Source organism: Narcine bancroftii, chromosome 9 (genome assembly GCF_036971445.1).
Source record: "Narcine bancroftii isolate sNarBan1 chromosome 9, sNarBan1.hap1, whole genome shotgun sequence".
NCBI lineage: Eukaryota > Metazoa > Chordata > Chondrichthyes > Torpediniformes > Narcinidae > Narcine > Narcine bancroftii.
The window spans coordinates 83,003,391-83,028,751 of NC_091477.1; the positions used below are offsets into that span (position 1 = coordinate 83,003,391).

Consider the following 25,361-nt stretch of genomic DNA (forward strand, 5'->3'; position numbering starts at 1 on the left):
ATGAATCTCTAAAGTGATGTCATGTGGGTACTGGCTTGGAAGGGTGACCAAGAACAATGCTGTCTTTTATTTACAATTAGTACCACATAACTCTTGGGTAAAGAATCTTTTGATGTCAACCAGACTTTGCACAACATTGTCTGCCTGACATCACTTTCAAGCCACATTATTAATGAAGCTATTTGTATGGATTGTTAAAATATAGCAAATAGGACATGAAAGTAACAGCCCATAGAGATGTAATAAAATTGATTATGAAATCAAATTAACCCCTTGGAAACGCATGTTCTGCACAACAGCAATGGCAATGGAATCTCCGTACCTACTCTATCTCCATTTTTTCAGCATCTAGACAATCAGGGCACTCTTAATTATGTACATTTAAGTGGCAAGGCATTTAAATCATCTTTTCAGATCTTCGAATGGCATGTGGAATACTAAATAAATTTCCAAAATTTGGTGAAAAAACCCAAAAAGGATTCATTGTACTTCAGAGACTCTTGCAGAGCCCAGTACATAGAAGGAACAAATTTACTGCATAGGAATGTTTGGAGCATTTGTTTGCAGGTATAGTTCTCATAGATTAGGAAAAGGCTAAATAAAAAATAAGGCACTCGCAGATAGAGAGCAATGTAGGCACTAATGATCCTTTTACAGTAAAAGGATGACAATCCTGTAATCAGTTGTTCAAAAATTCCAATATTTTGGCATCTAGATCCCTCATGATTCCCAACTATGAGTGGGGATGCAGAGAGTGCATAGCCCAAGCCATGCGTCTGAAGTGTGGGCCACATGCGTGCAGTTGGCGCAGAGTTGTGAACACTGAGTAAAATTTCCTTATCTCTTTAAACTCTCTGGCTTGACTGAGATTTACTATGCTACTGAATAACATAATAAAAGTGAAAGAAAAGTGCGTTGGGAAACAAAGAGTAATTTCCAATGACAGTACCTGAAAAATCTGAAACCCTGACATCAAAGTCCAGGCGGTGCTGGACTATAGGAGTTCTAATGCAATTCTTAAAATGCTCTAGCTGTTGGAACTAATTTTAGCAATGCCAAAACTTTAAATAAATTGATTGTAATTGTTTGTTGGTAATGCAAGAAATAAAATGTTCCAATAAGAGTTTTTATTTTGATGAGTGATTTCAAATACCTTTTCAAAGAACTCCTATCAATACAAGCACATGCTGTGGGAAGTATCAGATCAGCTTGTTTTATGATCATTTATTGGAAAGGCCTTCAACTTGAAAATGTTGATTTAATCATTTCAATGAAGGAGCCAACAAATCAGCAATTTCAGATACTAAATCAGAAATCCAGACTGAAAATATTAAATGCAACATTTCCTGGATGAAAAAAAACAGGAATGACTCATTTACAGTATTTTTTTTAAATATAAAATTCAAAAGAAAATTACTGCAAGAGTTGGAAAGTTGAAATACTCATCAGGTTAGAAAATACGTGTTGGAGGGGAGCAGAATCAATGGCTGGATTGCGCTCAATCTGGTTGGCAACTCACTCATCCCCAAGGCTGCAAGAACCATCTCTATCTTGTGGGTCCATTTGAGTTGAAGATCTTGTTACCACAGATACTCTGCAGAGTGGAGCAGCAGTCCATGAGAGACAACTGGGCTCAGGGGGTGGATTCAGAGTTCTGACCCACTGACTCCCTCAAAGGACTCTTGGCAACTTGTTCTTCAACCAAAAATCTTTTCACTGCCTGATTATCAAAGGCATTTTAAAATAATCTAAAATAGATTTAGTTTCAATTTATTTTTCATTAAATCCAATTTTTAATAATGTTCAATTAACCAATTTAAATGATAATGTTAATTAAAATAATATACCAACTAACCCTTTCCATCTGGATCAGTGACTTCATTCAAATGATTGAATTGAGTGACTGAATCTCGACCGAGTTCCCAACTTCTCTTATACCAGATGCAGAAATACACTGAGTTACAAAAAATGACAGCGCTGGCAGTTTTCTGAACTTCCAGCAAAAGACATTGCAGCAAATTGTTTTGGGCTATGATTCTACCTCAACTTTTTCCTCCCTGGATTCTACGGGATAGCTCTGCCATTTCCTGCTTTTATTTTGGTACCTTTGGTGTACTGCACATGATACACCTCTATATCTTGTTTTTTTTTCCCCCCCCACCCCGCCTATGATTGCCAGCAAAAAAAGGAAATTATTTAGATTTCATCACTGCCATTGTGTTTGTTCAGGACTTGGGATAAGTGGTGAAATGAGAATTCTTTTTACTCAGCCAGCTTTGTTGATCTGGAATACATTGACAAATTAAAAGCAATGCTTCAAAAGGTATTTGAAGGGAAACATTTGGTAAGGAAATTTCTTGGAAATAGGCTTGGTCTCCATCAGTGGTGGAAGATTCCATGATTCTAGAACAATACATTTACTTAATTTCTCTATAATCAAACACTCAAAATGTTGAACATGATACTTCATGTCATACAAGACAAAAAGTAAAACATTACATTTGTAACATTATTACATTTCACAAAACCTGACATCACTTTTAAAATACCCAAACAATTGTGCACAGGCCTGACACAGATGGTCTTAAAAATATTCTGTAAACCACCCTAAGAAGTTAAGAACTGATAACACTGTATGCTTTGTCAAGTGATGTTGCAGAGTCAAGCTCTGTTACTTTGCCTTGGATGCCAAAGAGTTGCATCCTTGACTAAAGAGGATTTAATAAAATTTGAACCTTGGAGGATTTAATGAGGTCAGGATTATATGACCACTCTAAAATGAGGGGAAAAAAATTCTATAAACATCTTTTTAGATTTATTTAAAAAACACACAGTTGCAGGAGGAACTCAGTGGTTCTTGCAGCGTCCATAGGAGGCAAAGGTTTATCACCAACATTTGGGGCCTGAGTCCTTCAAAGTAGGAGCAAGAATCAAACAGGCAGATTTTTTTTTTAAATTTAAAAAAAAACATTTCTTGTGTTGTCTTTCTCTTTATTCCAAAATCACAAAGAATAGTTTACTTTCTTCAGTGTTTCTGCTTCAAGACTTTAGATTTCATTGGAAACATTTTTAATGTTAAAATTGCATCCTTAGTGCATATCGGTAATCCAATTTATGACCTGAAATCAAGACGAGTCAATGCAAACAGCTGAAAATCTAGGTCCAGGAATCTGGATATATTCTGGCCAATATTATAACTCATTCAAAATATCTTAATGTATATTCCCACTCAGTGGAACACCCTGCTTAAATATCTATTTTAATGGAAGCTTCCCCATTGTAATAATAAAATTATACTGGCAGTTAAGACTTCAGAAATTGGATACCAACCTCCACAAGGATATTTATTTATAAGCTGAAATGAACGTACACCTCAACTGACTATAAAAATTAATTTTATGATGAGGTCATCAAAAACTGCTGATTAACATGGATACTTAAAAATTCTATACTAATATCAGATACAGCAACACCAGATTCCATGAACATATGCATCAACTGTGAATACAGTCAGAAGTAATTCAACTTGAAGCAATGCTAATTATGCTAAGAAATAACATCAGCTTTTTTTCAAAAAAGCTTTAAAAACTGTAATTTCCTCTACTTGTACATTTAAGGTGAGATGCAATTTCTGTAAACTCCCAAAAAAGAGCTCTGTGCATTCAAACCCAGAAAGCATGTGTCCATTGGGACACTTCAGAACTTCAACGGGTGGTGTTTCCAAATGTAATTTCCAGACTAGGTTCTGCAAACTCTGAAGGTTTTTTCTCTTCATTTACAAAGTTTGAGGTCTGAAAGCTAACATCATGGCCTGGTTCCATCAATCCATTCAACTCCAGATTATGGATTTCAACATCAAGTGTTGGTGAAGTGTTCTGTGGTTCAGTTTTCTCAAAGAAGATTTTATCCTAAATTAAGAGGAGTTACAACCCAACATAAATTCAAGGCAATAGTCAGACATTTCCCGCAAACAAGAGTACAAGCAATATAATTAAAAATATTATTTCTATTTCAGTTTACACATTTAAATGTTATGGGGAACAGAATCCCCAAATTAATTACATTCTAAATGAGATGTCACAGTGAATGGTGGAAGTGGGGACAAATGTAACATTCAAATGATATTTATACAAGTCATTGAGAGGAACGGTGGTTTTCAAACTGCCCTCCTAATCTCCTATTCCACCTTAAGCAATCCCTATGCCATAAGTGCTCTTTGATTAGTAAGGGATTGTTAAGGTGGTATGCAAGTCTAAGGGGCAGTTTGAAAACCACTGGTTTAGAGGGATATGGGCTGCATGCAGGCAAAATGAGACTAGCTAGTTTGTCATGAATAAGTTGGGCCTGTTTCGGTGCTGTGAAACTCTAGGACTATGATCAAATCCAAAATTAGTTTCATAGCAAAAATAGATGACACCAAGGTTGTATTCAGCTCAAAAATAAAAGCACTTTGCCAATGACAACATTTAATTTTCTTGACTTCCAAAGTCATAGACCTGATGATTATTCTGATCAATTGTATGGTACTGAAATAAATATTGCTAGAAAGCCACATAATAATCGAACAATTACAGTGGTTGCTTTGTGAAAAAAAATCTAATGCTCATTGTAACAATCACAGTTCTTTTTGATCATCTCCCTTCCCTCATGGACACTAACCCTTTTCACTATTCTTTCTTTTGTTAATTAGTTAACAATGAAATGGGATTCACGGTCTAGTTCATTTGTCATGACAAAATTTATGTTTCACACTTATTATCACAATTTACTTTTCCTCACTGATTTGGCATGAGGAAACAGGTCCAATTTGTATTGGTTTAACAGTAATGTTTTGCTCTACTTGCATACTGATTACCTGAAGCACATATAACTGTCCTCTCTAACAAATTCTGTAGAGTTTAAATTTTGCAGCATTTCTGATAATGTTTTTTAAAAAATAAATTGGGAAACTATCTCAAACTGTTTGAAGTGCATGTTTTATATGAAGTACTTGAAAAATAACATCTTGAGGGCATTTTCATGCAAAACAAATCAGGATTTTAATCAGTGGAGCATGCTAGTGGGAGTTTTAAAAAAAGTGATGATGGAAAAATTTACACAACTTGATTTTTCTCCCCATTTACAATGTGGAAGTTTGGTTTCAATTTGCATTTTTGTATTTGAAATTTTCAAATTATGGGTACAAATTTTGCTTCATGTTAGCAGAACTAAACCCTATGCACAGCTTAGTACCAAATGTATGGAAGTAAACTTAAAATATAAAGCGCTGGATCACTCAGCAGTTTAGGTGGGAGAAAAAAAAGAGAACCCAAATTTTAGGCTACTAACTGTTCATCAGAACTTTCTGGAAGAGATTTAATGGTTTAAGAACAAGAAATGAATAGGGGGAAAAGCCCACAATAGGAAGCCTGGATACAAATAACTGTGATGGTGCAATTGTTAGGATTGTTAAATCTTAAACTTGTTCCACTCCTCATGAATTGACCAAAATCATAAACTCTTATCTCTCTCCACAAACCCTTGGGCTAAGGGTTTTTTAAATTCTCTTATCTTGTTCAGATTTCCAACATCCACAGTACCTTTCTTTTCCAAATACTTGTAAATATGCAAATAAAATAAACTATTTTTCATGCTGTGTATTTCACCTAAAGAATGGATTGCTTCAGGTGTTACTCCACTTGTAGCTTTTATGAAAGAGGTGTAAATATGAAACATATTTGGAAAGCACTCAAATCCAAAAACTGGTCCAAAATTTAGCTTAAATAATGGCAATCTGGCACAAGAGTGACAAAGGCTTGTTGACTGCAGAACCATTAAAAATCTCAGCAAATAACCATATAACCACTTACAGCACAGAATAGGCCAGTTCGGCCCTACTAGTCCATGCCGTAACAAATCCCCACCCTCCTAGTCCCACTGACCAGCACCCAGTCCATACCCCTCCAGTCCTCTCCTCTCCATGTAACTATCCAGTCTTTCCTTAAATGTAACCAATGATCCCGCCTCGACCACGTCTGTCAGAAGCTCATTCCACATCCCTACCACCCTTTGCGAAAAGAAATTTCCCCTCATGTTCCCCTTATAATTTTCCCCCTTCAATCTTAAACCATGCCCTCTAGTTTGAATCTCCCCCACTCTTAATTGAAAAAGCCTATCCACGTTTACTCTGTCTGTCCCTTTTAAAATCTTAAACACCTCTATCAAGTCCCCTCTCAATCTTCTACGCTCCAGAGAAAAAAGCCCCAGTCTGCACAACCTTTCCCTGTAACTCAGACCCTGAAATCCTGTCAACATTCTCGTGAACCTTCTCTGCACTCTCTCTATTTTGTTTATATCTTTCCTATAATTTAGTGACCAAAACTGTACACAGTACTCCAAATTTGGCCTCACCAATGCCTTGTACAATTTCATCATAACCTCCCTACTCTTGAATTCAATACTCCGATTTATGAAGGCCAACATTCCAAATGCCTTCTTCACCACACCATCTACCTGAGTATCAGCCTTGAGGGTACTATTTACCATCACTCCTAAATCCCTTTGTTGCTCTGCACATCTCAATAGCCTACCAAATAACAGTCAAAAAATTGGACTTAGGGTGGACTCATGATGTAAAGCAGCAGCTTCACCACATCATTACTGAATACTTGTGATTAAAATGAGCAAGGAATATACCATGAAAATATCATTCATTTCTCCTCCCAAAACAAGTCAGAGTCATAAAAGTTCACACACTTCTGAACCTTTTCTACACCCCTTCTAGCTAAATGGCATCTTTCCTATACCAGGTGACTAGAGAACTGCAGAATAGTATCAGGACATGCCAATTCCTGTATTCAAATGTCCTGACCAATAAAGACAAGCTTCACTGTCTACCTGAACCATCACTTTCAAGAAACTATGTACACGTACCAGTAAGTCTTTTGGTTCTATATTCTCTTGGGGCCCCATGGTGGAAGGGCTGCTCTGGTTTAAAAACTTATGCAACACCTCAGAGTTAAGTTCCACCTGCCATTCCTTGACCACTTTCCATCTAGATCCTCATATCTCATAATTGTCTTCACTATCCAATGTAGGAGTCACCTGCAAGCTTGTTAACCACATGGTCAAAGTCATTAACATCAATGAAAAACAATAGACACAGTACCGATCCCTGCAGTGCGCACAGGTCAAAGGCCTCCAATGTAAATAAGAGTCCTCCACTATCATCCTCTGTTCTCTCATCATCAAGCTAATTCTGAAACCAATTTGCTAGCTCATCCTTGATGCCATTCGATCTGACCTCCTGGACCAGCCTATCTTGTGTAATCTTGTCAAAGGCCTTCTAAAATCCACGTACACAACATCCTTCACCTTGCTCATTTTAATTTGCGGGACACCCTTTCCTGCACAGAAAGCCATGCTGACTATCCCTCATCAGGTCTTGCTGTTCCAAATGTTGATAGATCCTGTCCCTCAGAATTCTTTCTGGTAAACTTTCCACCACTGATGTTAGGCTCACTGGCCTGGAGTTCCCTCTTTATCTACCATCATCACTTCCTCCTTTGTGTTATAAATCTGTCCCAAGACATCATTATTCATTTCGCTTAATTGCTTAATGCCCATGACCTTTTCCACAGCACATACAGACAAAAATAATCATTGAAACCTTGCCCATCTGCTGTGCCTCTACAAATAGATGAACATATTGACCCTCAAGAGGGATCTGTGCTCTCCCAAGTTATCCTTTTGTTCTTAAAATTTGCTTGCTGAATCTCTTGGCCCTGGCTTCCTTCCTTTTTCCTAACAAGAACAATAGCTCTTGGTAACCAGGGTTCCCCAATAGTACCAGGCTTGTGTTTCATTCTAACAAGTATAATCTGTCCCTGAACCCGTTCCATCCTACTTTTAAAAGCCTCCCACTTGCCAGATACCACAGCTTCTTACAATCTACTCTTGAGAGTTCATGTCTGATGCTATCAAAATGAGCCTTTCCCAAATTTAGGACGACAAACTGTCCCAGTGTGCTCCCCCACTGACATTTCAGTTACCTGCTCTACCTCATTTCCCAATAAGGAGATCAGCTGTTGCAATAATCCTAAAATGTCAGCTAGCGAACACAAGGAACAATTGCCGAGATCTAATATGGGTGCGGGGTGGGGAAGGGTGACCTGGGTGCTAGGTAACCAAGATGTTGTTTCTCAGACCTGAGCGTGCAATGTCTGCTATACAAAGGATCAACCCAGGTAGGGGTGGAGAGAGTGATCAGATTATAAAAGAGTGTGCACATTGGTAGTGAGGTCTCTTGGATTTGAGTTCACCACAGGCTAGGTCATGACCAACGCTGTGGACAGATTGGAATGGACTTTGCAGTTAAGCACATTCAGAGATAAGTGTAACTTAGCAGTAAAGTGTGCTGTATGCAGTATTGCATGTACAAGGCATATTACTAACAAATCTGTGACTACCTCTGCTTAACCTTAGCAAAACACCAGTGGTGTTCCCTCTCTAGTAGGGTCCTCTACATATTTCTTGAGAAGTTTCCTGGACACACTTAAATTCCTCCCTACGCAAACCCTCTGCACAATGGTAGCCCCAGTTAATGTGAGAGCAGTTAAAATTTACTGTTCCAATCCTCTTAATCTCAGAGCTAATTGTAATATTTGCTATTCGTAATTTGAAGTTCAGAAAATTTGGAAAATAAAACTTACCATGATATCAATGGTTATTGGCGCTGTGTTTGTCTTCAACCAGGGAAATACCTCAGCAATTTCTTTTTTTTGCTTTTCTGTGAATTTGGGTTGGTTTCTCTGCATTAGTTTCAGCTTCTCTCTGTCCTCTTTCAAAACGGTTTTAATGTCCCTGAATTGCAACAATGACATGCCTTCTGTTTAATAAACTTTGATAAAATTGACCAGCAAAAACATGAACAACAAATAGCATTATAAATAACTGTAAGTGAAGTTACAAATCAAAGCAGGCTCTGACGTTAACCATTATGGTATCTAAAAAGACCATTATTCAACAGTAAATTTTAACTATGCAATCCATTTCCAATGATCAATCTTCAGTTTATTTGCACTTTAATAATGGTTTAACCTTTTTAAAACAATATGATAATGCTCCAGATAAAATGAAGAATTGCAGTTGAAAATATTTTTAGCAGTTGAAATGCTGGAATGATGCTTTGGCAAAGTAATTCCCCTTTGATTTAGTGAGCATCTTGCAAAAGCAATAACCTTTTGTAAGTTTTCTACTTATCATATTGTTTTGGTTCTCCCAGAGTGCAACAAAAACACTTTCTATTCTATTAAAATTTGGTAAGGATGGGGATGAAACTTCATGTAATGCAGATAGATCCTGATATAGTAACTGTTGTATTTATCAAAGAGTTTAAAAAGAACAATTTCTCTTCAGAAATGGAGCTAATAACGTCCCAATGTGCTTTAAACAAAAAGACACAAAGCCACAGAAATTGATAGTTTACACTATGTCAAGAAGCTTTTACAAATCAAGAGGTTTTGGAAGGGCAATCCAAGGCACAGGATCGTCAGGTGAAAGCACAGTTGCCACCACTTATGCAATTAGGTGCGAAGGTGATGACAGACAGAGATACAAATAGGCAGAAGCACAGAGAACATGAATGAAAACTTGAACATTATTGTGTTTTTTTTTTAAATTGAAAACTGGTTAAGGTCATCCAGAGGAGGGTGATGGAACTTGTTGCAACTCAGGAAAATGACATCATAGTTCCTGTTTAATGGAATTCGAAGGAGGAAGGTTGTTAAAACATAGGAAGGCCAAGAGCCGGGAGGTAATGTTGCCACTTTATAATACTGTACCTCAGTTAGACCCCAATTGGAGTACAAGAATGTGCTGCTTATCGTCCACGATACGCTCTGTGAAATTGGGTGTTATGCGATGTGGACGTCTTGTGAACACCATATTACTGTATATACTTATCAAAACTATATGGGATACTGAACTTATGATAAATTAAACTGTTTTAAGTTTTTTCCCCTTTGTAAACTTCTATATAAACACTTTATTAGCCTATAATCTCATACAATTTAACAAAGAGGTTCAGGATCATCCACATCACTGTTCTCAACTTCCTCAGTGTTTCATTGGAAGTTTCAAGTTGAATAATCTCCATTGACGAACCGTCACTCTAATGCCTGAATCTTCTCCATGGATTGTCACCTTGTCATGGTGGAGAAGCTTGTGTGGTCCTGAGATCCAGAGAGTGATGCCATCTGGAGCTGTGCTCCTGGTAGGGCCAACCATGGCAATAAGGTAAAGGGTGAGCTCCATGACAAAGAAGAATCCAACCAAGACCTCACTGGTGGAACAGGCGGATGAAGTTACTTCGAACTCAACGGCTGTGAAGGCTGCAACAAATCCATCAGCTCCAATCATTGTGGTTTCCATGCCATTGGAGTTGGTTGATTTGTGAAGCATCGTGTGCTTCTTGGAGTGCAACATTAAGTACACATTAAACGAATACACACATAGGGGTCTTCGCTCAATGGGTCACTTTCCAAGATTGAACTTGTAAGCCACTTCAGAGCCCATAAATAGATCAATGGAATGAAGGCCATCATCCTCGACCTCAAGGGATAACCATGATGATGATTAATGCCTGACGGACCTGGCTGAGGCTCTTCCTGGGGAGGTGTTGGCTTCTTCAGAAAGATGTCCAGTGTTGTTTGCCTTGCATGCTTTTTTTCTTCCTAAATTTCTTCATACAGGCTGAAGCTCTTTAATTTGGTGACATCAGGACATGGCCATTGCCAGACCACAGAAAATTCCAGAAAACAGAAATTGACCCAAATGGAACCTCATATGTAAAAACATATCAAAGGTAGAACAAAGCTTAAAACAGGAAATAATACTGTGGGATGGCATGGTTAGCGCCAGCGATTGGGATGTTTGTACAAACTCGTTACAAACAGCACAGGACTCAAACCCCTGTCCCGATCACTGGTGTTGTAAAGGTTGAATCTGCTGTGATCAGGTCTGGGGTTCGAGTCCTATGCTGGCTGTAAGGAGTTGTACTAATGGCAGCAGATTCAAAACGTGCCGCACCACGGGAGTTTCTGGACCACAGTGCACTGGATAATAGAGGTGCAACCTATATGCAGCAAACACTGCATGAGCATTCCTCTCTATCAGGAATAGGGTAAAAGGTGCTAGCTTCAGCAAGCTATTAAGGTCTGCAAAGAATCTGGCTAACCCCTTAATAGTGAACTTCTTCTGCACCTGTTCTTCTCCTTCTGCAGTTTCCTTTTCTCTTGCCCCTTCTTCACTTCCGGTTACGTCTGCTACATCTTGTTCTCACATTATCCGATTGGGATTTCTGACTGATCTCAGACTATGGATGTATATTTGGTCGGACGTTAGGCGGTGGGCACCTACATGGTGTTCAGTTCTGGTCACCTCACTACAGTAAGGATGTGGATGCTATACAGAAAGTACAGAGGAGATTTAGAAGAATGCTTCCTGGATTGGAGAGCATGAATTATGAGGATAGGTTGAGTGAACTTGGCTGTTGTTTTTTTTGGGGCAACAGAGGATGAGGGATGACGTGATAGAAATATACAAGACGATGAAAGGCTTTTTCCCAGGGCTGAAATGGCTACCATGAGAGGGTACAGTTTTAAGGAGCTAGGTAGTATGTACAGGCAGGATGCAAGAGGAAAGTTTATCGCATAGGGAGTGGTGCGTGCATGGAATGTGCTGCCAGCAACAATGGTCAGGTTCAATACATCTTTTAAGAGACTATTTGAGAATTGAGAAAAGTGGAGGGTTTTGCAGTAGGGCAGTTGTTAGAGTAGGTTATTAGGTTAACATAACATGGTGGGCCAAAGGGATGCTGTAGCATGCTGTAGGTTTCTATGTTTTAAATGTCAACTTGGAGGCTATTAAAATATGAGAGTTTCAATAGCAGGTGATATGTGGCTGGAGTGGGGTCCAGTGATGTTAAAGAGTTGCAAAGTCATGGTCTGACTAAAGGGATAGACGTGTGATCCAAGCATCAACACAGATGAAATTTAGCTCTGATTTCCATTTCAAGAGCCAAAGATTGTGGCATCAATTCTAACTGAATGTTGACAGAAATCAGAAACGCAGTAATGTTTGGTGCATATAATTTTCCATGAAATAGATAGTAGAGCATCATTCTCCTGCCTCTCAAGTTTAGGGGGATATAAATTATTTAATGTTAGGTTGGCTCTTATTATTATCTGAAAACCAAAAGATTAAATTACAGCCTTGCAATTAGATTATTACCTTATAGATACAATTAGACATCTTTTCTTCAGAAAAAAATTGCACTCAGGGATCAATTACATTATTTAATCACTGCCAAGAATAGAAACCCCGTAAGCTCCCCCAGCAGATTAGTATTACTGACGCAAATCTTGAACCTTAAGAGAATTAGTTGATCTCACTGAGAGCACCAGAAGTGTGGCAGAACTTGAAATGCAATGGAATAGAACATAAAAAATAGCAAGGATACATCTCCTAATTGTCACTTGGTGAACTTGGCCTTGAATGTGCACATGTTAGATGAAATTTAGACCAGATGAGTCAGGTGTCTTTCATGGATGAACACACTTCATCTCAGCCACCACTTAATCTAAATGTGAGTGGGTAATAACCTAATGTAATAAGGGAACAGCTACTAATGAAGAAAACATACTACAGAAAGGAACAGCCCTCTCACTGCCAGGTGAAAAGTAGAGAAAAACAATCTATACTGCAGTAAAACTGACAATCTGCCATCAGATTGTTGGGAAATCCCAGTTTCTCATGCTCCCTTTATACTCAGAGTACAATTTAAAGTGAATTCTTTGGAAAATATATAGAACATAAAACATTACAACAGAGTATGGACCCTTTGGCCAACGATGTTATGCCGCCTTAATATAATCCTCAACAAATGAACCCTTCCCTGCTTCACAACCATAACCCTCCATTTTTCTTGCATCAATGTGTCTGTCTAAAGGCCCTTTCATGCCAGGCCTCTACCTGGAGGCCGACTACAAGCACAGAGGGAAAACATAAAACTTACCTTTCATGGATCAGCCCTAATAGGTGGCTCCTTTGTTGCATTCAGTGCCACGTAGCGCCCTCTGGAGCAGATAGAGGCAGGGCGACTGGTACCATAGTGCCACCCGTCATAAATATGTACCTGAGCAATGGCAGTCCTCCCTACCCATAATCCCCCACACAGCTGGAACTGCTGTGTTTCCCAGAACAGTTCCAGCTGTGTGAGGATTATGGGTAGAGAAGACAGCCATTGCTCTGCCAGGTTTTGAACCGGGGAGAGCAGCCAAAAGGCTGAAGCAGCCCGGTGAGGTGCCAGAGTGGTTGTCACAGCCCACACCGGCTGGCCCCGCCACCTGACTGCTCCCACCCGCCACCCCTGCCCTGATTGCTCTTGCCGACCACCCCTACCTTGAGGGGGTCATGAAGGGAGAGCGGTGAGTGGGGAGATGGGTCACAGGCTGACGACGCCATCAGCCCATCCCTAACCACCTGCTTGCAGCAGCTGTATTTTCATGCAAGTTCGCAGAGTGCAGCGCTCTGTCAATTATTCTTCCCTGACAGGGATTGCAGTTGGCGCCTTGGAGCTGGCTATGGCTCATTCAAGAAGGCAAGTCTCCCAACGCAAGGACGGAAAACCTCCGCCTTTACAGTTGGGCTTTTTCATTGCATGAAAGGGCCTAAAAGTTCTTTTGAACGTTCCTATTGTATCAGCCTCACCCAACAATGCATTCCAGGCACTCACATTTTTTTTTTCAAAATTTAGACCTAGAGCACGGTAACAGGCCATTTCAGTTCACAAATCTGTGCTGGCCAATTTACACTCAATTAACATACATCCCTGGGTACATTTTGAATGGTGGGAGGAAACCAGAACCAGGGAAAACTCACGTAGATGTGGGTAGAATGTACAAACTCCTTACAGACAGTGTGGGACTCAAACCCGGTCCCAATCACTGGCACTGTAAAGGCATTGTGTAACTGCTATGCCAACCAAGCCTCCTACTTACACTTCTCGTCTCCCTAAACTTTCCTCCCTTCACCTTGTACAGATGTCCTCTGGTGCTAGCTGTCCATCTTATCTATGGCTCTCTTAATTTTGTAGATCTCTATTAAGTCACCTCTTATCCTTCTTCACTCCAAAGAGAAAAGACCTCGCACTGTTAACCTTGCCTCACAAGAGACAATTCTCCAATCCAGGCAACATCCTAGTAAATCTCTTCTGCACCCTCTCCAAAGCTTCATCCTAACTGTAATGAGACAATCAGAACTGAACTCATTATTCCAAGCATAGTCTAACCAGTTTTATAGAGCTGCAACATTACCTCAAGGCTCTTGACTAATGAAGAACAGCACATCACACCCTTCTTAACTACCCCATCAATCTCTGCAGCAACTTTGAAAGATCTATGGATTTGGACCCAAAGCTCTTGCTGTTCTACCACACTATTAAGAATCTTGTTATTAACAATGTACTCCACTTTCAAGTTTTATGTTCCAAAAGGTATCACTTCACACTTATCTAGACTTAACTCCATCCGCCACCTCTTCACCCTACTCTGCATCCTATCTATATCCTGTTGTAACTACGAAACCTCCTGCACTTACACAGCACCTCCAAGCTTTGTCTCATCTGTAAAATGTATTTTGTTACTACGCAACACCCAAATTAAAAGTATGTTGAGGTAATAATTATAGAAATATTCAATTTCATAGTCTAGCAATACTAAAGTTTCAAGTGTGCCACATTCGAGTTTTAATCTATAAGCACTGGTGAGAAAACATGAAACAGAATCCATATTGTCAAATTGTTCATGATCTACGCAGTTCCAATTCTCGTACCTTTGTTGATATTGCCGAATTGCCCCCTGCTATAAAGCTGTGAACCACTACTGTAGCCACGAGGTTGATCTTTAACTTTTCACCTAACAGTACAGGTGGGCATGATAAATTGCTTGCCTATCTGTTATCGAATGGGCTTTTCTTCTACTTCAGTGAAGTCAACAGAAAAAAGCCAACAATGTGGGACCAAAGTTTAAATGGGCTGCTGGAGATGTGATTGAAATAGCTACTATTTATAAGAAATAAATTGTATGGATCTATGGAGAGGATGGGATGAAAGGACCCATCTTCTCACTGCTTTACTCTTTGAAAATCTTCATTTTTGTGAGAATGGTTTGGTCTAATCTCACTTCTCCTGAACTCTGTACATAATAGCCTTCCTCATTTTTATTTCTCTCGAACAGTTCAGCTCTTTCAGATCCACTTGTACAGGTCATACACATGCATAGAGAGAGACTTGCACATAGACCTACAGATTTCTTTTAACAGAAGATGAGGGAAGCAAGAACAAATCACAAACTCAAAATAATCATAATCTGAACTGGCTAGAAAGAGGGTCTATTCATCCTGCAATGATCAATGCCAATAAATGAATGCTTAAACATCACCAGCTTTGTAGTTTAAAAAAAAACAAGCATCTTCCTTCAAGAGGCCATAAGTATTATACACAGAACAACTACCAAAGTTATTCAGTGGGTTGAACAGAACTTCAGATGGTCATAGGAACAAATTTCAACAAAACATTCATGAGTCAGTCACAGAGTTTAAAAACGCAAGATACAGAAAACATGGATTGATGCAATGGTAACTTTTAAGAGTTAGGTGGAAACTAAATAAGCTCAATTACAATATTTAGCACAGTTGTTGGCTAAAATACAACTAGAATGTGGGGCGCCACTCAACAAAATTTGCACGTGGATTTTTGGTTCTTACCTCAATGGTAGTTGATAAGTCATCATGGTTCTTTCATCTGCATTTGCCTTGGCTAGCCAGATGGGATCTTTACGCATATATTTATTGCTTTGGCCTATTTTCTCAGTCTCAGAGTCACTGCTTCCAAAATATTTGCTGGTGCTTAAGTAGCTACTTCCTAATAGTAACATTAAACAAAGAAAAACAAATCAGCTCGTGGTTTGATGAAGTAATAAACAAAAAAGTACAAGAAAAAAAAATGAATAAAAGCCACATTTTTATTAATTCAGAGTCCTGGGCTTTGCTGGCAAGACTGGAATTTATTGCCCCTCCAGCTGACCTTCTGGAACAGCTGCAGTACCTCTGGCAAAAGTGCTTTCACTGTCTAGCTATTGTAGGACATGGATTCCATTAATCAGGTTGAGACTGTCTAGAGGAATAAATGACATTATGTGGAGCTTATTCTGGTTCACTGCCTACTGACAAGTTATAAAGCTTCCTTGGTCAATCCAAAGCCAAAGTAACCCCCAGTTACCTTGCATGAACTCTCAGCAAAGAAACCCATGGGCCCCATTTATCTTTTGCTGAAATAAACAATTAGCTCACTGATAATTGAGGGACAGTTAATTCTTGTTGTATGATGGATATTGCTGTGGGTGGGCGTGAGGCCTTGAACATTACCTCGTACGATAAATATCTCTACAAACTGGCCTGTAGTTACACCCAAAAACAATAATTTAAATGGTTGAATTCCATCAGACTCTTACAATATTTTGATGATGGATGCAAGATTCAATAGACGGCACAAAATGCACAAAAAAATTTTCCTTTGTTTGCCTTACAGAAGCAAACTGAGTCGCCAATTAACCCAGCACCTTTATTAAAACAAGGCAGCCAGGCAAAAAAGTCCCTTTGGAGGCAATGAATGGCTGTGAATCTTGCCACCTCTTCTAATGTTGTCTCTTCCAGCATCCCAATTCCAGAGTGAGGGACAAGGCTGGCAAAGTTAGGGAAACATGGTTGAGCAGAGGAATTGAGGATATGGATCTTTTCCAATCGTTCAGAATCAGAAGCCTTGAGATGTTGGATTATTAAATGACTACAGAAAATAGTGTAAAGTACCAATTTTCCTGCAATAACAATCTTTTCCCAAGCTTATTTGTCCTCAATTTAACTTCATAGACAGCTCCTAGCTACGCTTTCATTAACCTTATGATGGGTTGGAGTAGTGTGCAGTAGAAGTAAGTACTGACAATTTCTGACTACTTTCTAATGTTTGGTGACACAAGAACTCTACTAAGGAGTTAACTTTCTCCCGTGAAATTACCTGCGTCAGTCCCCGACATTCCACAACCATTGGATGGGGAACTGGAAGAGCCTGAGGCTGTCGATTCCACACTCCCCGAGCCTGCAGAGCCAGTGTCTGATCGCAGTAACAGGTCCAGCATGTCAGTGGAAGTGGAGTGAGCATCACTGTTCTGGGCTTCAGCTGGGGATTCGGCCTTTAAAAAACAACAAATCTTTAGGCCATGTAGACAAGCATATATATTATTAATTAAAAGTTCAGACTGATGAATGAATGGAGATTTGTTTTAAATGCAGCAGATGTTTTGGAGATTGGCATGCAACACCAGTGAACATCAAACAATGTTGGCCTATTATAGACAGTTCGGGATAATGCACTGCAAACAGCAAATGTGCTACAATGTTTGGTACTTTTCACATAACAAAAAAAAGTAACCTGATACAGTGCAACTCCAAGTATCTGAAATCAGATTCTCTGAAATCCTCATTTATCTGAAAATATCTGAAACAAATCAGAAATCCTCATTTATCCAACATTTTATGGAGCCAAACTGACCTCACAGATTAAAAAAAATTCACCCACCATGAAATTAGAATGCCAATTGTCCTAGTTTCAGGAATCTCCCTCACCTCTCTCCATTCTTCTTTACCTTCCCCTAGCACCATTTATCTCCAGCTCTCCCTCTCAAACTGCGAGCCACTTTCTCCCAGCTGCAGGCAGTCGGAAGCATTCCTTGTCCCAGCATCATGAAGGAGAGCAGCCTCCCGGGCAGGAGCGGGACCTTGGGCTCAGTGGCATTCCGCACCCCCCCCCCGCCCCCCCCAATAGCACACTAGAACTCCTGATGCCGAACCCTTCCCTCTGTGTGCGTGAGCAGTAGGCCTACGGGAGGATTTAGAGTTGGGAACTCTGGTGACTGGAGAGACAGCAGCCTGCCAATTCACCAGTGAGTGTTTCACCAGCCCAGGAAGCCTCCCTGTGGATTAGCAACAGTGGTTGGGTGGTCTCAGTGATTGGTGGTGGTGTTGCAGCCAGCATTTTTTTTTGGTGAGAATTAAACATTATTTTAATGCTTAAAAAGCCTTCCCTTGTTGTTTGTTGTTTAAACATGATACAAGTGATTTGCTGTTGCTACTGGGCTGTTTTTGTAAAAAAAATGACCAGTTCTCCAAAAAAACATTTACCAACATAGGCCCAGTCCCATCCATTTCGGATAATTGGAGTTGTACTGTACAATTAAACAAGAGGAGATTAGAGGGACAGGGTGGATGCACTTCAAAATCTTTGAGGGTTGTAAAAGAAACAGCTAAGAATAGATTTAATACAGAACTTTTAGGTAACCCACTGTTCCTAAACAAGAACTCACATTTAGACACACAGTATGGTAACAGGCCATTTTAGCTCCTGATTCCGTATCACCCAATTAACCTACACCCTCAGGGAAAACAGGGAGAACATACAAATTCCTTATAGACAGCGCGGGATTTGAACCCTTGTCCCAATTGCTGGCGCTGTAAAGGCTTTGCGCTAATTGCTACCCAGCCTATGATTATTTTAGTTCTGTAGTTATCATTTACATAGTCTGGCTGGCTGGTCATGTTTCACAGCCTCTATTGTTACATGGAAGCCCGTGGCACTCTTGCCTCTCACCAAGTCCATTTGGTGGCCATGAGCTATACATATACAGATATCTCACTGATGGCACCCAGACACACAATGCATGCACTGTGTAGCATCCATTATTGTACCAGATGCAGCAAATACCCAAAGGAAAAAATCAAATTTTAGGCAACTTGTACCACGTCCCCAATTTTATCTCTATTTTCCTTAGAAACAGAATACACAAGTCTATCCATATAACTATATAACCATTTACTGTTTTTAAATTTATAAGCCACTTACAAGTTCAGCTTCATCCTTTGCAATGGTTTCCATATTTGTAACATCGGCACTGGTGCCCACTCCTCCTCTGTTTGCCATTAATCCATTTCCACTTACAAATCTAACAATTCCAACTGTTTCTGACGATGGGGGCACCTCATCCAGCAGGTTTAGCTGTAAAGGTGAACTTGACCTAGAATGGAATAATGCAGGGGAGGTGTGGCCTTGTGGTCCCAAACAGGATGCAACACCTTGAGATTCTGGTGCAGGCAGTTGCTCACCTTCTGCTGGTTGATCCTGATGCAGTGAAGCAAACTCTGGATGAGCCTGGAATGAACTCCGTGATGACAAAAAGTCCTGCTGTGAAGGGAATGATGGCTGGCCTGCAAAAATTGGTGGGTGCACTGTCTCAGTCACCTGAGACATCATATAATTAGGCAATACAACTGCCACCAATGGTGGTACGAGTGGTGGAGGAAATGGTGCAGACTGAGCATTGCAACAAACAGTTTGTGGATTATCGAAGCTGACTAGAGATGGGTCGGTTACAAAAGGCATGCCCCCGGGAGCTGGAAACATTGGCAGCTGGTAGGTTGGTATGACTGCTGTAATTGGTATTGGTGAATATATGGGTTGCGAGGGAGCAGCTGGGGACCAAGGGGGAAGTCGATGGATGGTGTTGCGACTAGCAGCACTCTCAGATGATCCGTGTTTGATGCGCTTTGAACCAAGCTTCCTATTCTTCCCTCTTTTTTTATGCGCAGTTTCTCCATGATTCCAAGCAGGTTTAAATCCTCGAGATCCTGCACAAGGAAACATGTAGGACAATTGTAAGGTTTTACTTCATATTTTGCTCTGGATAGGTTTTCCCCCTCCCCCTCCCAGAACAGCAAGTGACAAAAGCTTATGACATAAATACTGGAGTCTCAACTTTCAAAATAAACTGAGGCCTCTTACAACAATCAGCATGACATTGATGGATCATCCAAGAAGCAATCTATTAAAGTTTAATTCAACAAACTTTGGAATGACTATGATAACAGGCAAGGATGAACAAAATTAAAAACTTTTCACTTGTCCAGGTGGCAAATAATCAACTCAAATTAAATTCATTTGTGGGATCCATTGACTAACTGGGTTGCACAATTAGCGTAGCAGTTAACGCCATGCTATTATGGTGCCAGTGATCAAGACAGGAGCTAGAATCCAGTGCTATCCAAATGTTGTTTGAACATTTAAAATTTTAAATCTAAATTTAATCTCCAATTGCTTTGGAGTTCAGGCAGTTAAAACCACATTGGTAAACAAGTGCATATCAAGGCTAGGTTAGGTAGGTATGGCAGATTTTCTTTCCTGAAGGACATTAGTGAATCAGAAATGATCAGAATGTAGTAGTTCTGTGGTAATCAATGCCGAGAATAATAATCCTGCTTTTAATTAAATGAATTTAATATTTCCTCCGAACTTAAGTTTCCAAAACGTCAGTCAGAAGCTTCTTGTTGTCATCCACTGCAGGTGCTGAGGGACAATGCAGGTTATTTCACAAAACTATGTTGGATCAATACTAAAGTGAAAAAGCAGTGGATGTTTGATTTAATGCCCCAATCAAATTCAATAGTTGGGGCTAAATTCCCAAAATTAAAGGCTTCTTTCAATCATGCAAGAATTATTAGCATTACTTCCATGAGTGGAAATTTTTGCCTTTCTATTAAAAAAGTCAATATAGTATACTCTTGACATATTTATAAACAGGAGACATGAGATATTACATCTTTTGAATAGATTTTTTGCAAATATTATTTAACTTTGCCAAGTGTTGGCAGTTATGGGTCAATTTCCATCTATTAGCCCAAATATTCAAGATCTCTTCTTACTGCTGAAATCTCTTATCCACTGGTTTACCATTCTTTCCTCTACAAAAAAGTGATTTATGAGTGGTAGCCTTGAATTATAGGCAGCATGGCAGCCTCTTTTCACAAATATTATACATTTTGCACTCTTGTAAATGAAAGGAACAAGCCTTATTTGTAAAATTTACCACAATCCCCTGAAAATCCTCTGTGTTGATATTGCAAGGATGATTTGCAAGTCGTTTCAAATAGTTTTAATTGATTCAGCTGCTTGAACTTGCTCAAAAATATCTGCTCTTCTTTTTGTGTATGAGCAGCTAAAACTTCTTTGGTGAGGCCATGTTTCTTGTATGGCTCTTTTTCTGGGTTCAAAGAAGATGCTGTGGTGACCAATGTAGATGTCATGTTCTCCGGTGGATCAGCAATGGTAACTCCGTCCTCCAATAAGATTTCTGTCAAGATTTAATTTTAAAATTTTGTGTAAGAGAACTACAGAATTTTTTTTGTTGCATTGAAACACAAATCAAACTGTCACAATAATTCCTCTAATGGGTAAGTACTTGGGTTGGTCAGTCAGATTGGTCTGGCAAGACTTGTTCTATCTGATGTTACCCTGGAATACAGTAGTGTTACTGGAACACAAGTCCACATTCATGGGCAAAAGAGAGAAAAAGATAATATGCATTGCACATACCAGGTCTATTGTTGAATTGCCTATGGATCAATGCTGTACAAGAAATATTTTTTCTTTAGAAGGGCTCACCAAATGGGTATTAAAAACTAAACTATTCAATTTCACAACTTCATATATCTCAGGGGCGACAAGAAAAAAAAAAGGAATAAGAAATTGTTGACTTACTTTGGTCAATCCCATGGAATTTGTGGAGGTTTGGTAGGACACCAGAAACCCTGGCAAATTTCAATAGAGGTGTGGTGGAAAGTGTGCTGACCAATTTCATCATGGTCTGGTATGGGGACACCAATACCTCTGAGCGTAAAGCCCTCCAAATGGTAGTGGACACAGCCTGTGACATCACAGGCAAAACTCTCCCGACTATTGAGAACATCTAGAGGGAATGCTGGCATCAGAGAGCAGCAGCAATCAAAGACCCATACCACCCAGCACATACTCTTCGAGCTGCTGCTATCAGGAAAGGGGTATAGGAGCCAAAGGCGTGCGCCACCAGGTTCAGGAACAGCTGCTATACTGCCACTATCAGTGACAAACTCAATCAGAGACCTATTTAAGGACTCTTACTTGTGCATTTTCTTTTTTTTTAAAAATTCTCTATGTATTGCAGTTTGTTTCCATTCGCTATCTGTTTACAGTTCTTTGTTTCCATGTTTAGTTTTTTTTTAAGCATTACTATTTAGTTGTAATTCTTGCACGCCCACAGGAAAAAGAATCTCAGGGTTGTGTGATGTCATGCATGCACTCTGACATTAAATCTGAAATAAACTCATGTCTCTATAGTCAACTTAAATAGAAGCAGAGGACAATTGATTTAAACATGCATTGTGAGATCTGGCTGTATCACATACAGCATTAATAGGGTCTGCTGCCAAGACAAAGGAGTTCTGGACAAGGTCTGATTTTTTTCATTCTGCCATCATACCAAATCAACAATATTATGACATCTAGAAGATGGTGACAAAGACGACCAATCTCTGCTTATCCTTTTCAATCTATCTTCAGTCTTTGTCACAATGTTATGCTCATCCAGAACTTTCCTGCTAGATGGGGCTGGTGCCAAATAATCAGAAGAATCATGAATGTCAGCCTCCCTTCACATCTTTGTGCCAACACCTCCAGCGTCCCTGAAAAATTGATCCTTCACTTAATTCTCACCTCCACTTTCCTTGACAACATCATGCATAAACATGTTGCTTAGATTGCTTCATGAACATCCAATAAAAAGGAAACATTTCTTCCAATTATTTTGTGATTAGAACAGCCTCAACTCTATTGCCTGACTATTAATTTTATATCTCTTCCTGGAATCAAACCATCAGCAACTTTATCTAGGATCCATTGTAGTGTTGAGCTTCGACCCATACATTAGAAACACATCTAACACTGCATATTTCGACATCTGTAACTGATCGACTCATGCCTGGATCCAGGGTTAGTGTTTTTTTTAATTGAAACTTTGATCCATGTTACTGTTCCCTCTATAAAAATTACTCCTGACCACCCAAATTTCCTGTGCTGAACTCACACTAAATTCTGTTCATTTATCATCTCTGTGCCTCATGGCACACTAGTACCTCAACTTCTCTTTAGTCCTTCCACATTCTCAATCTTTTCCATCTCTGACATTTTATCTGGCCTCATTGCTTTTGGTTACCCATGTTCTTCCAAGTAGAATGCTTTACTCATGCTACATTTTCATTTCAAAAACTCATGAATCCAGCTGCCAAGGCCCTAGTTCCTCAAAATCTTGCTCAAAAAGGTCTATACCTGCAGACCCATTTCCTATTTTGACATGGTCCTCAAAACCTACCTCTCTGACCAAAGTTTTGACCACTGACCCCTTTTAAAAAAAAAATCTGGCATGCTAGTCATGATTTTTTGAATACTAAGGGATGATTTTGCTTCGTCAAGGGTGACATGAATGATCGAATATTGGTCATTGGAAATCAAAATTTATCTCCCTCAATTTTCAGCACGTCTTTGACCTATCGGACCATTAGCTGGCTTCAGATTTAGGTTTCTGCTGATTAGCTTTCACCTCCTACTGAGAGGGTCTTCAGAAAGTGAATTGCAGTACCTCCATCTGCCTGCGGTTTCTTGTCTCCCACATGAACAATAGTACTGCTGTAACTTCCTTGGCTGGTGACACTTGCGGCCTTCCTTGGCAAGCTGAGTGGTGCCAGGGGTGCATCAACAACCGCTCCAGAAGGCATTTCCTTTTCATGCTTGATTGGAACTACAAGGAAAGCATGCTGCAGGTCAAACACTCATATTTGCACTTGGATCGATGACTGTGAATTTTGATTTTGATAGACAGCCAGAGATTGCCATAAGAATGATGTGACAAACTAAGGCATTTTTTTTTAAATTTAAATTTTTAAAAAAATAAAAATTAAATTTTTTAATTTTTAAATTTAAAATTTAAATTTTAAAATTTTTAAATTAAAAATTAAATTAAAAAAAAATTTAATTTTTTTTTTAAATAATCAAAACATATTCCAGAAGCAAAATTGTTACCCAACTTTTCCCCTCCCATAGAAAATCCCCAAAGAGGAGTTGAAAAGAAAGATTAAGTGTACATAATACATTAACAACATTTTTAAGCTATTATTCTTATAAAACAAAACTCACAGGTCTATAAAATACTAAATGTTACTCACACTACTAAATTTATGGAACAAATATATTCTATTATAAAACTACTGATTCTAATCAAAAGAAAACCTGTTAAATATTTATGAAAAACTAACAATACTAAAAATAACATACAATACTACAAGGTGAGGGTGAGGTCAGGAATTGACAAACTATCTCTTTAAAAAAAAACATAATTCATAAAGTAATCACCCCAATCTTTTGAATACAAGGAAACCAAATTTTCAAAAAGTGACTATATTTATTTTGTAAATTGTAAGTAACTTTCTCCAAAGGTATGCAGCTTTTCATTTCCGTATGCCACCGATCCACAGTTAAATTTGCTTCCAACTTCCACGTAGTTGCAATACATTTTTTTAGCTACTACTAGAGCAATTAAAAAAAAAATCCCTCTGACAGCACTCTAGACGAACTCTTGGGTCAATCCTTGCAAAATCTCCAAGGAGAATGAATATAGGATCTCGCAGAAGTGGGTCCCCCATTATCTGTTGCAGAAAATCTATTACATTAGTCCAAAAGAAATTTAATTTGGGACAGAACCATGTTGAGTGTATAAAAATACCCACATCTTTCTTACACTGAAAGCATCTCTCAGTCAGTTCAGATTTTAATTTATTAAGGTTTTGAAGGGTAAACTAGGGCATGTTGAGTAAATATGAATATAAAACAAAAAAATACTGGAAATAGCAAAACAGGCACCATACATGGGGAAACCAAGCTAATGTTTCAGGTTGATGATAAAGAGATCAGAATTGGATTTCTTCTCAACAAATGCTGCCTGATGTGTGTTTTGATTCAGATTTCCAGCAACAGGTTTTTTTTTTAATTGAAATATTTGTAGCACCATCACAATTATGCCAATTGTTAAGTAAATTCTAGAGCTTGGCTATGTCATTTTCAACAAAAAGGTCTCAATGTCAGTCTTGGTAAATGCTGTCCCAGCATAAATACCTTTAGTCTCATTCACATTATAAACTTTTTGCTTGTCCTCATCAGAGGGTGATGAAGATTCACATTTCCTTTTAATAGTGCATGGAATATTGTAGCTGTCCAAATATCTGCAAACACCAAAGAAACAAAAATCAACCAATAAAGAGGAAAGAGAGAGATAAGTTTAATTTAACCCATTATTTCTTCACATAACCACAATAATCGTTTACAGCACAGAAACAGGCCATGTCGGCCCTTCAAG

At 39.0% G+C, this 25,361-nt stretch overlaps 1 protein-coding gene across 1 annotated transcript in view; it reads right to left on the minus strand.

The window, feature by feature from the left end:
• Positions 1-3,378: 3,378 nt before the first annotated feature.
• LOC138742359 (period circadian protein homolog 2-like) overlaps positions 3,379-25,361 on the minus strand; it is a 64,688-nt gene continuing 42,705 nt past the window's right edge. The window contains exons 16-23 of the mRNA XM_069896659.1: positions 25,121-25,227; positions 23,592-23,750; positions 21,009-21,272; positions 18,992-19,773; positions 17,111-17,285; positions 15,805-15,961; positions 8,691-8,841; positions 3,379-3,908 (exon numbers count right to left, since the gene is read on the minus strand). Coding sequence (XP_069752760.1) covers positions 3,705-3,908; positions 8,691-8,841; positions 15,805-15,961; positions 17,111-17,285; positions 18,992-19,773; positions 21,009-21,272; positions 23,592-23,750; positions 25,121-25,227 — 1,999 coding nt within the window. The 3' untranslated portion in view covers positions 3,379-3,704. The remainder of the gene's footprint in view (positions 3,909-8,690; positions 8,842-15,804; positions 15,962-17,110; positions 17,286-18,991; positions 19,774-21,008; positions 21,273-23,591; positions 23,751-25,120; positions 25,228-25,361) is intronic.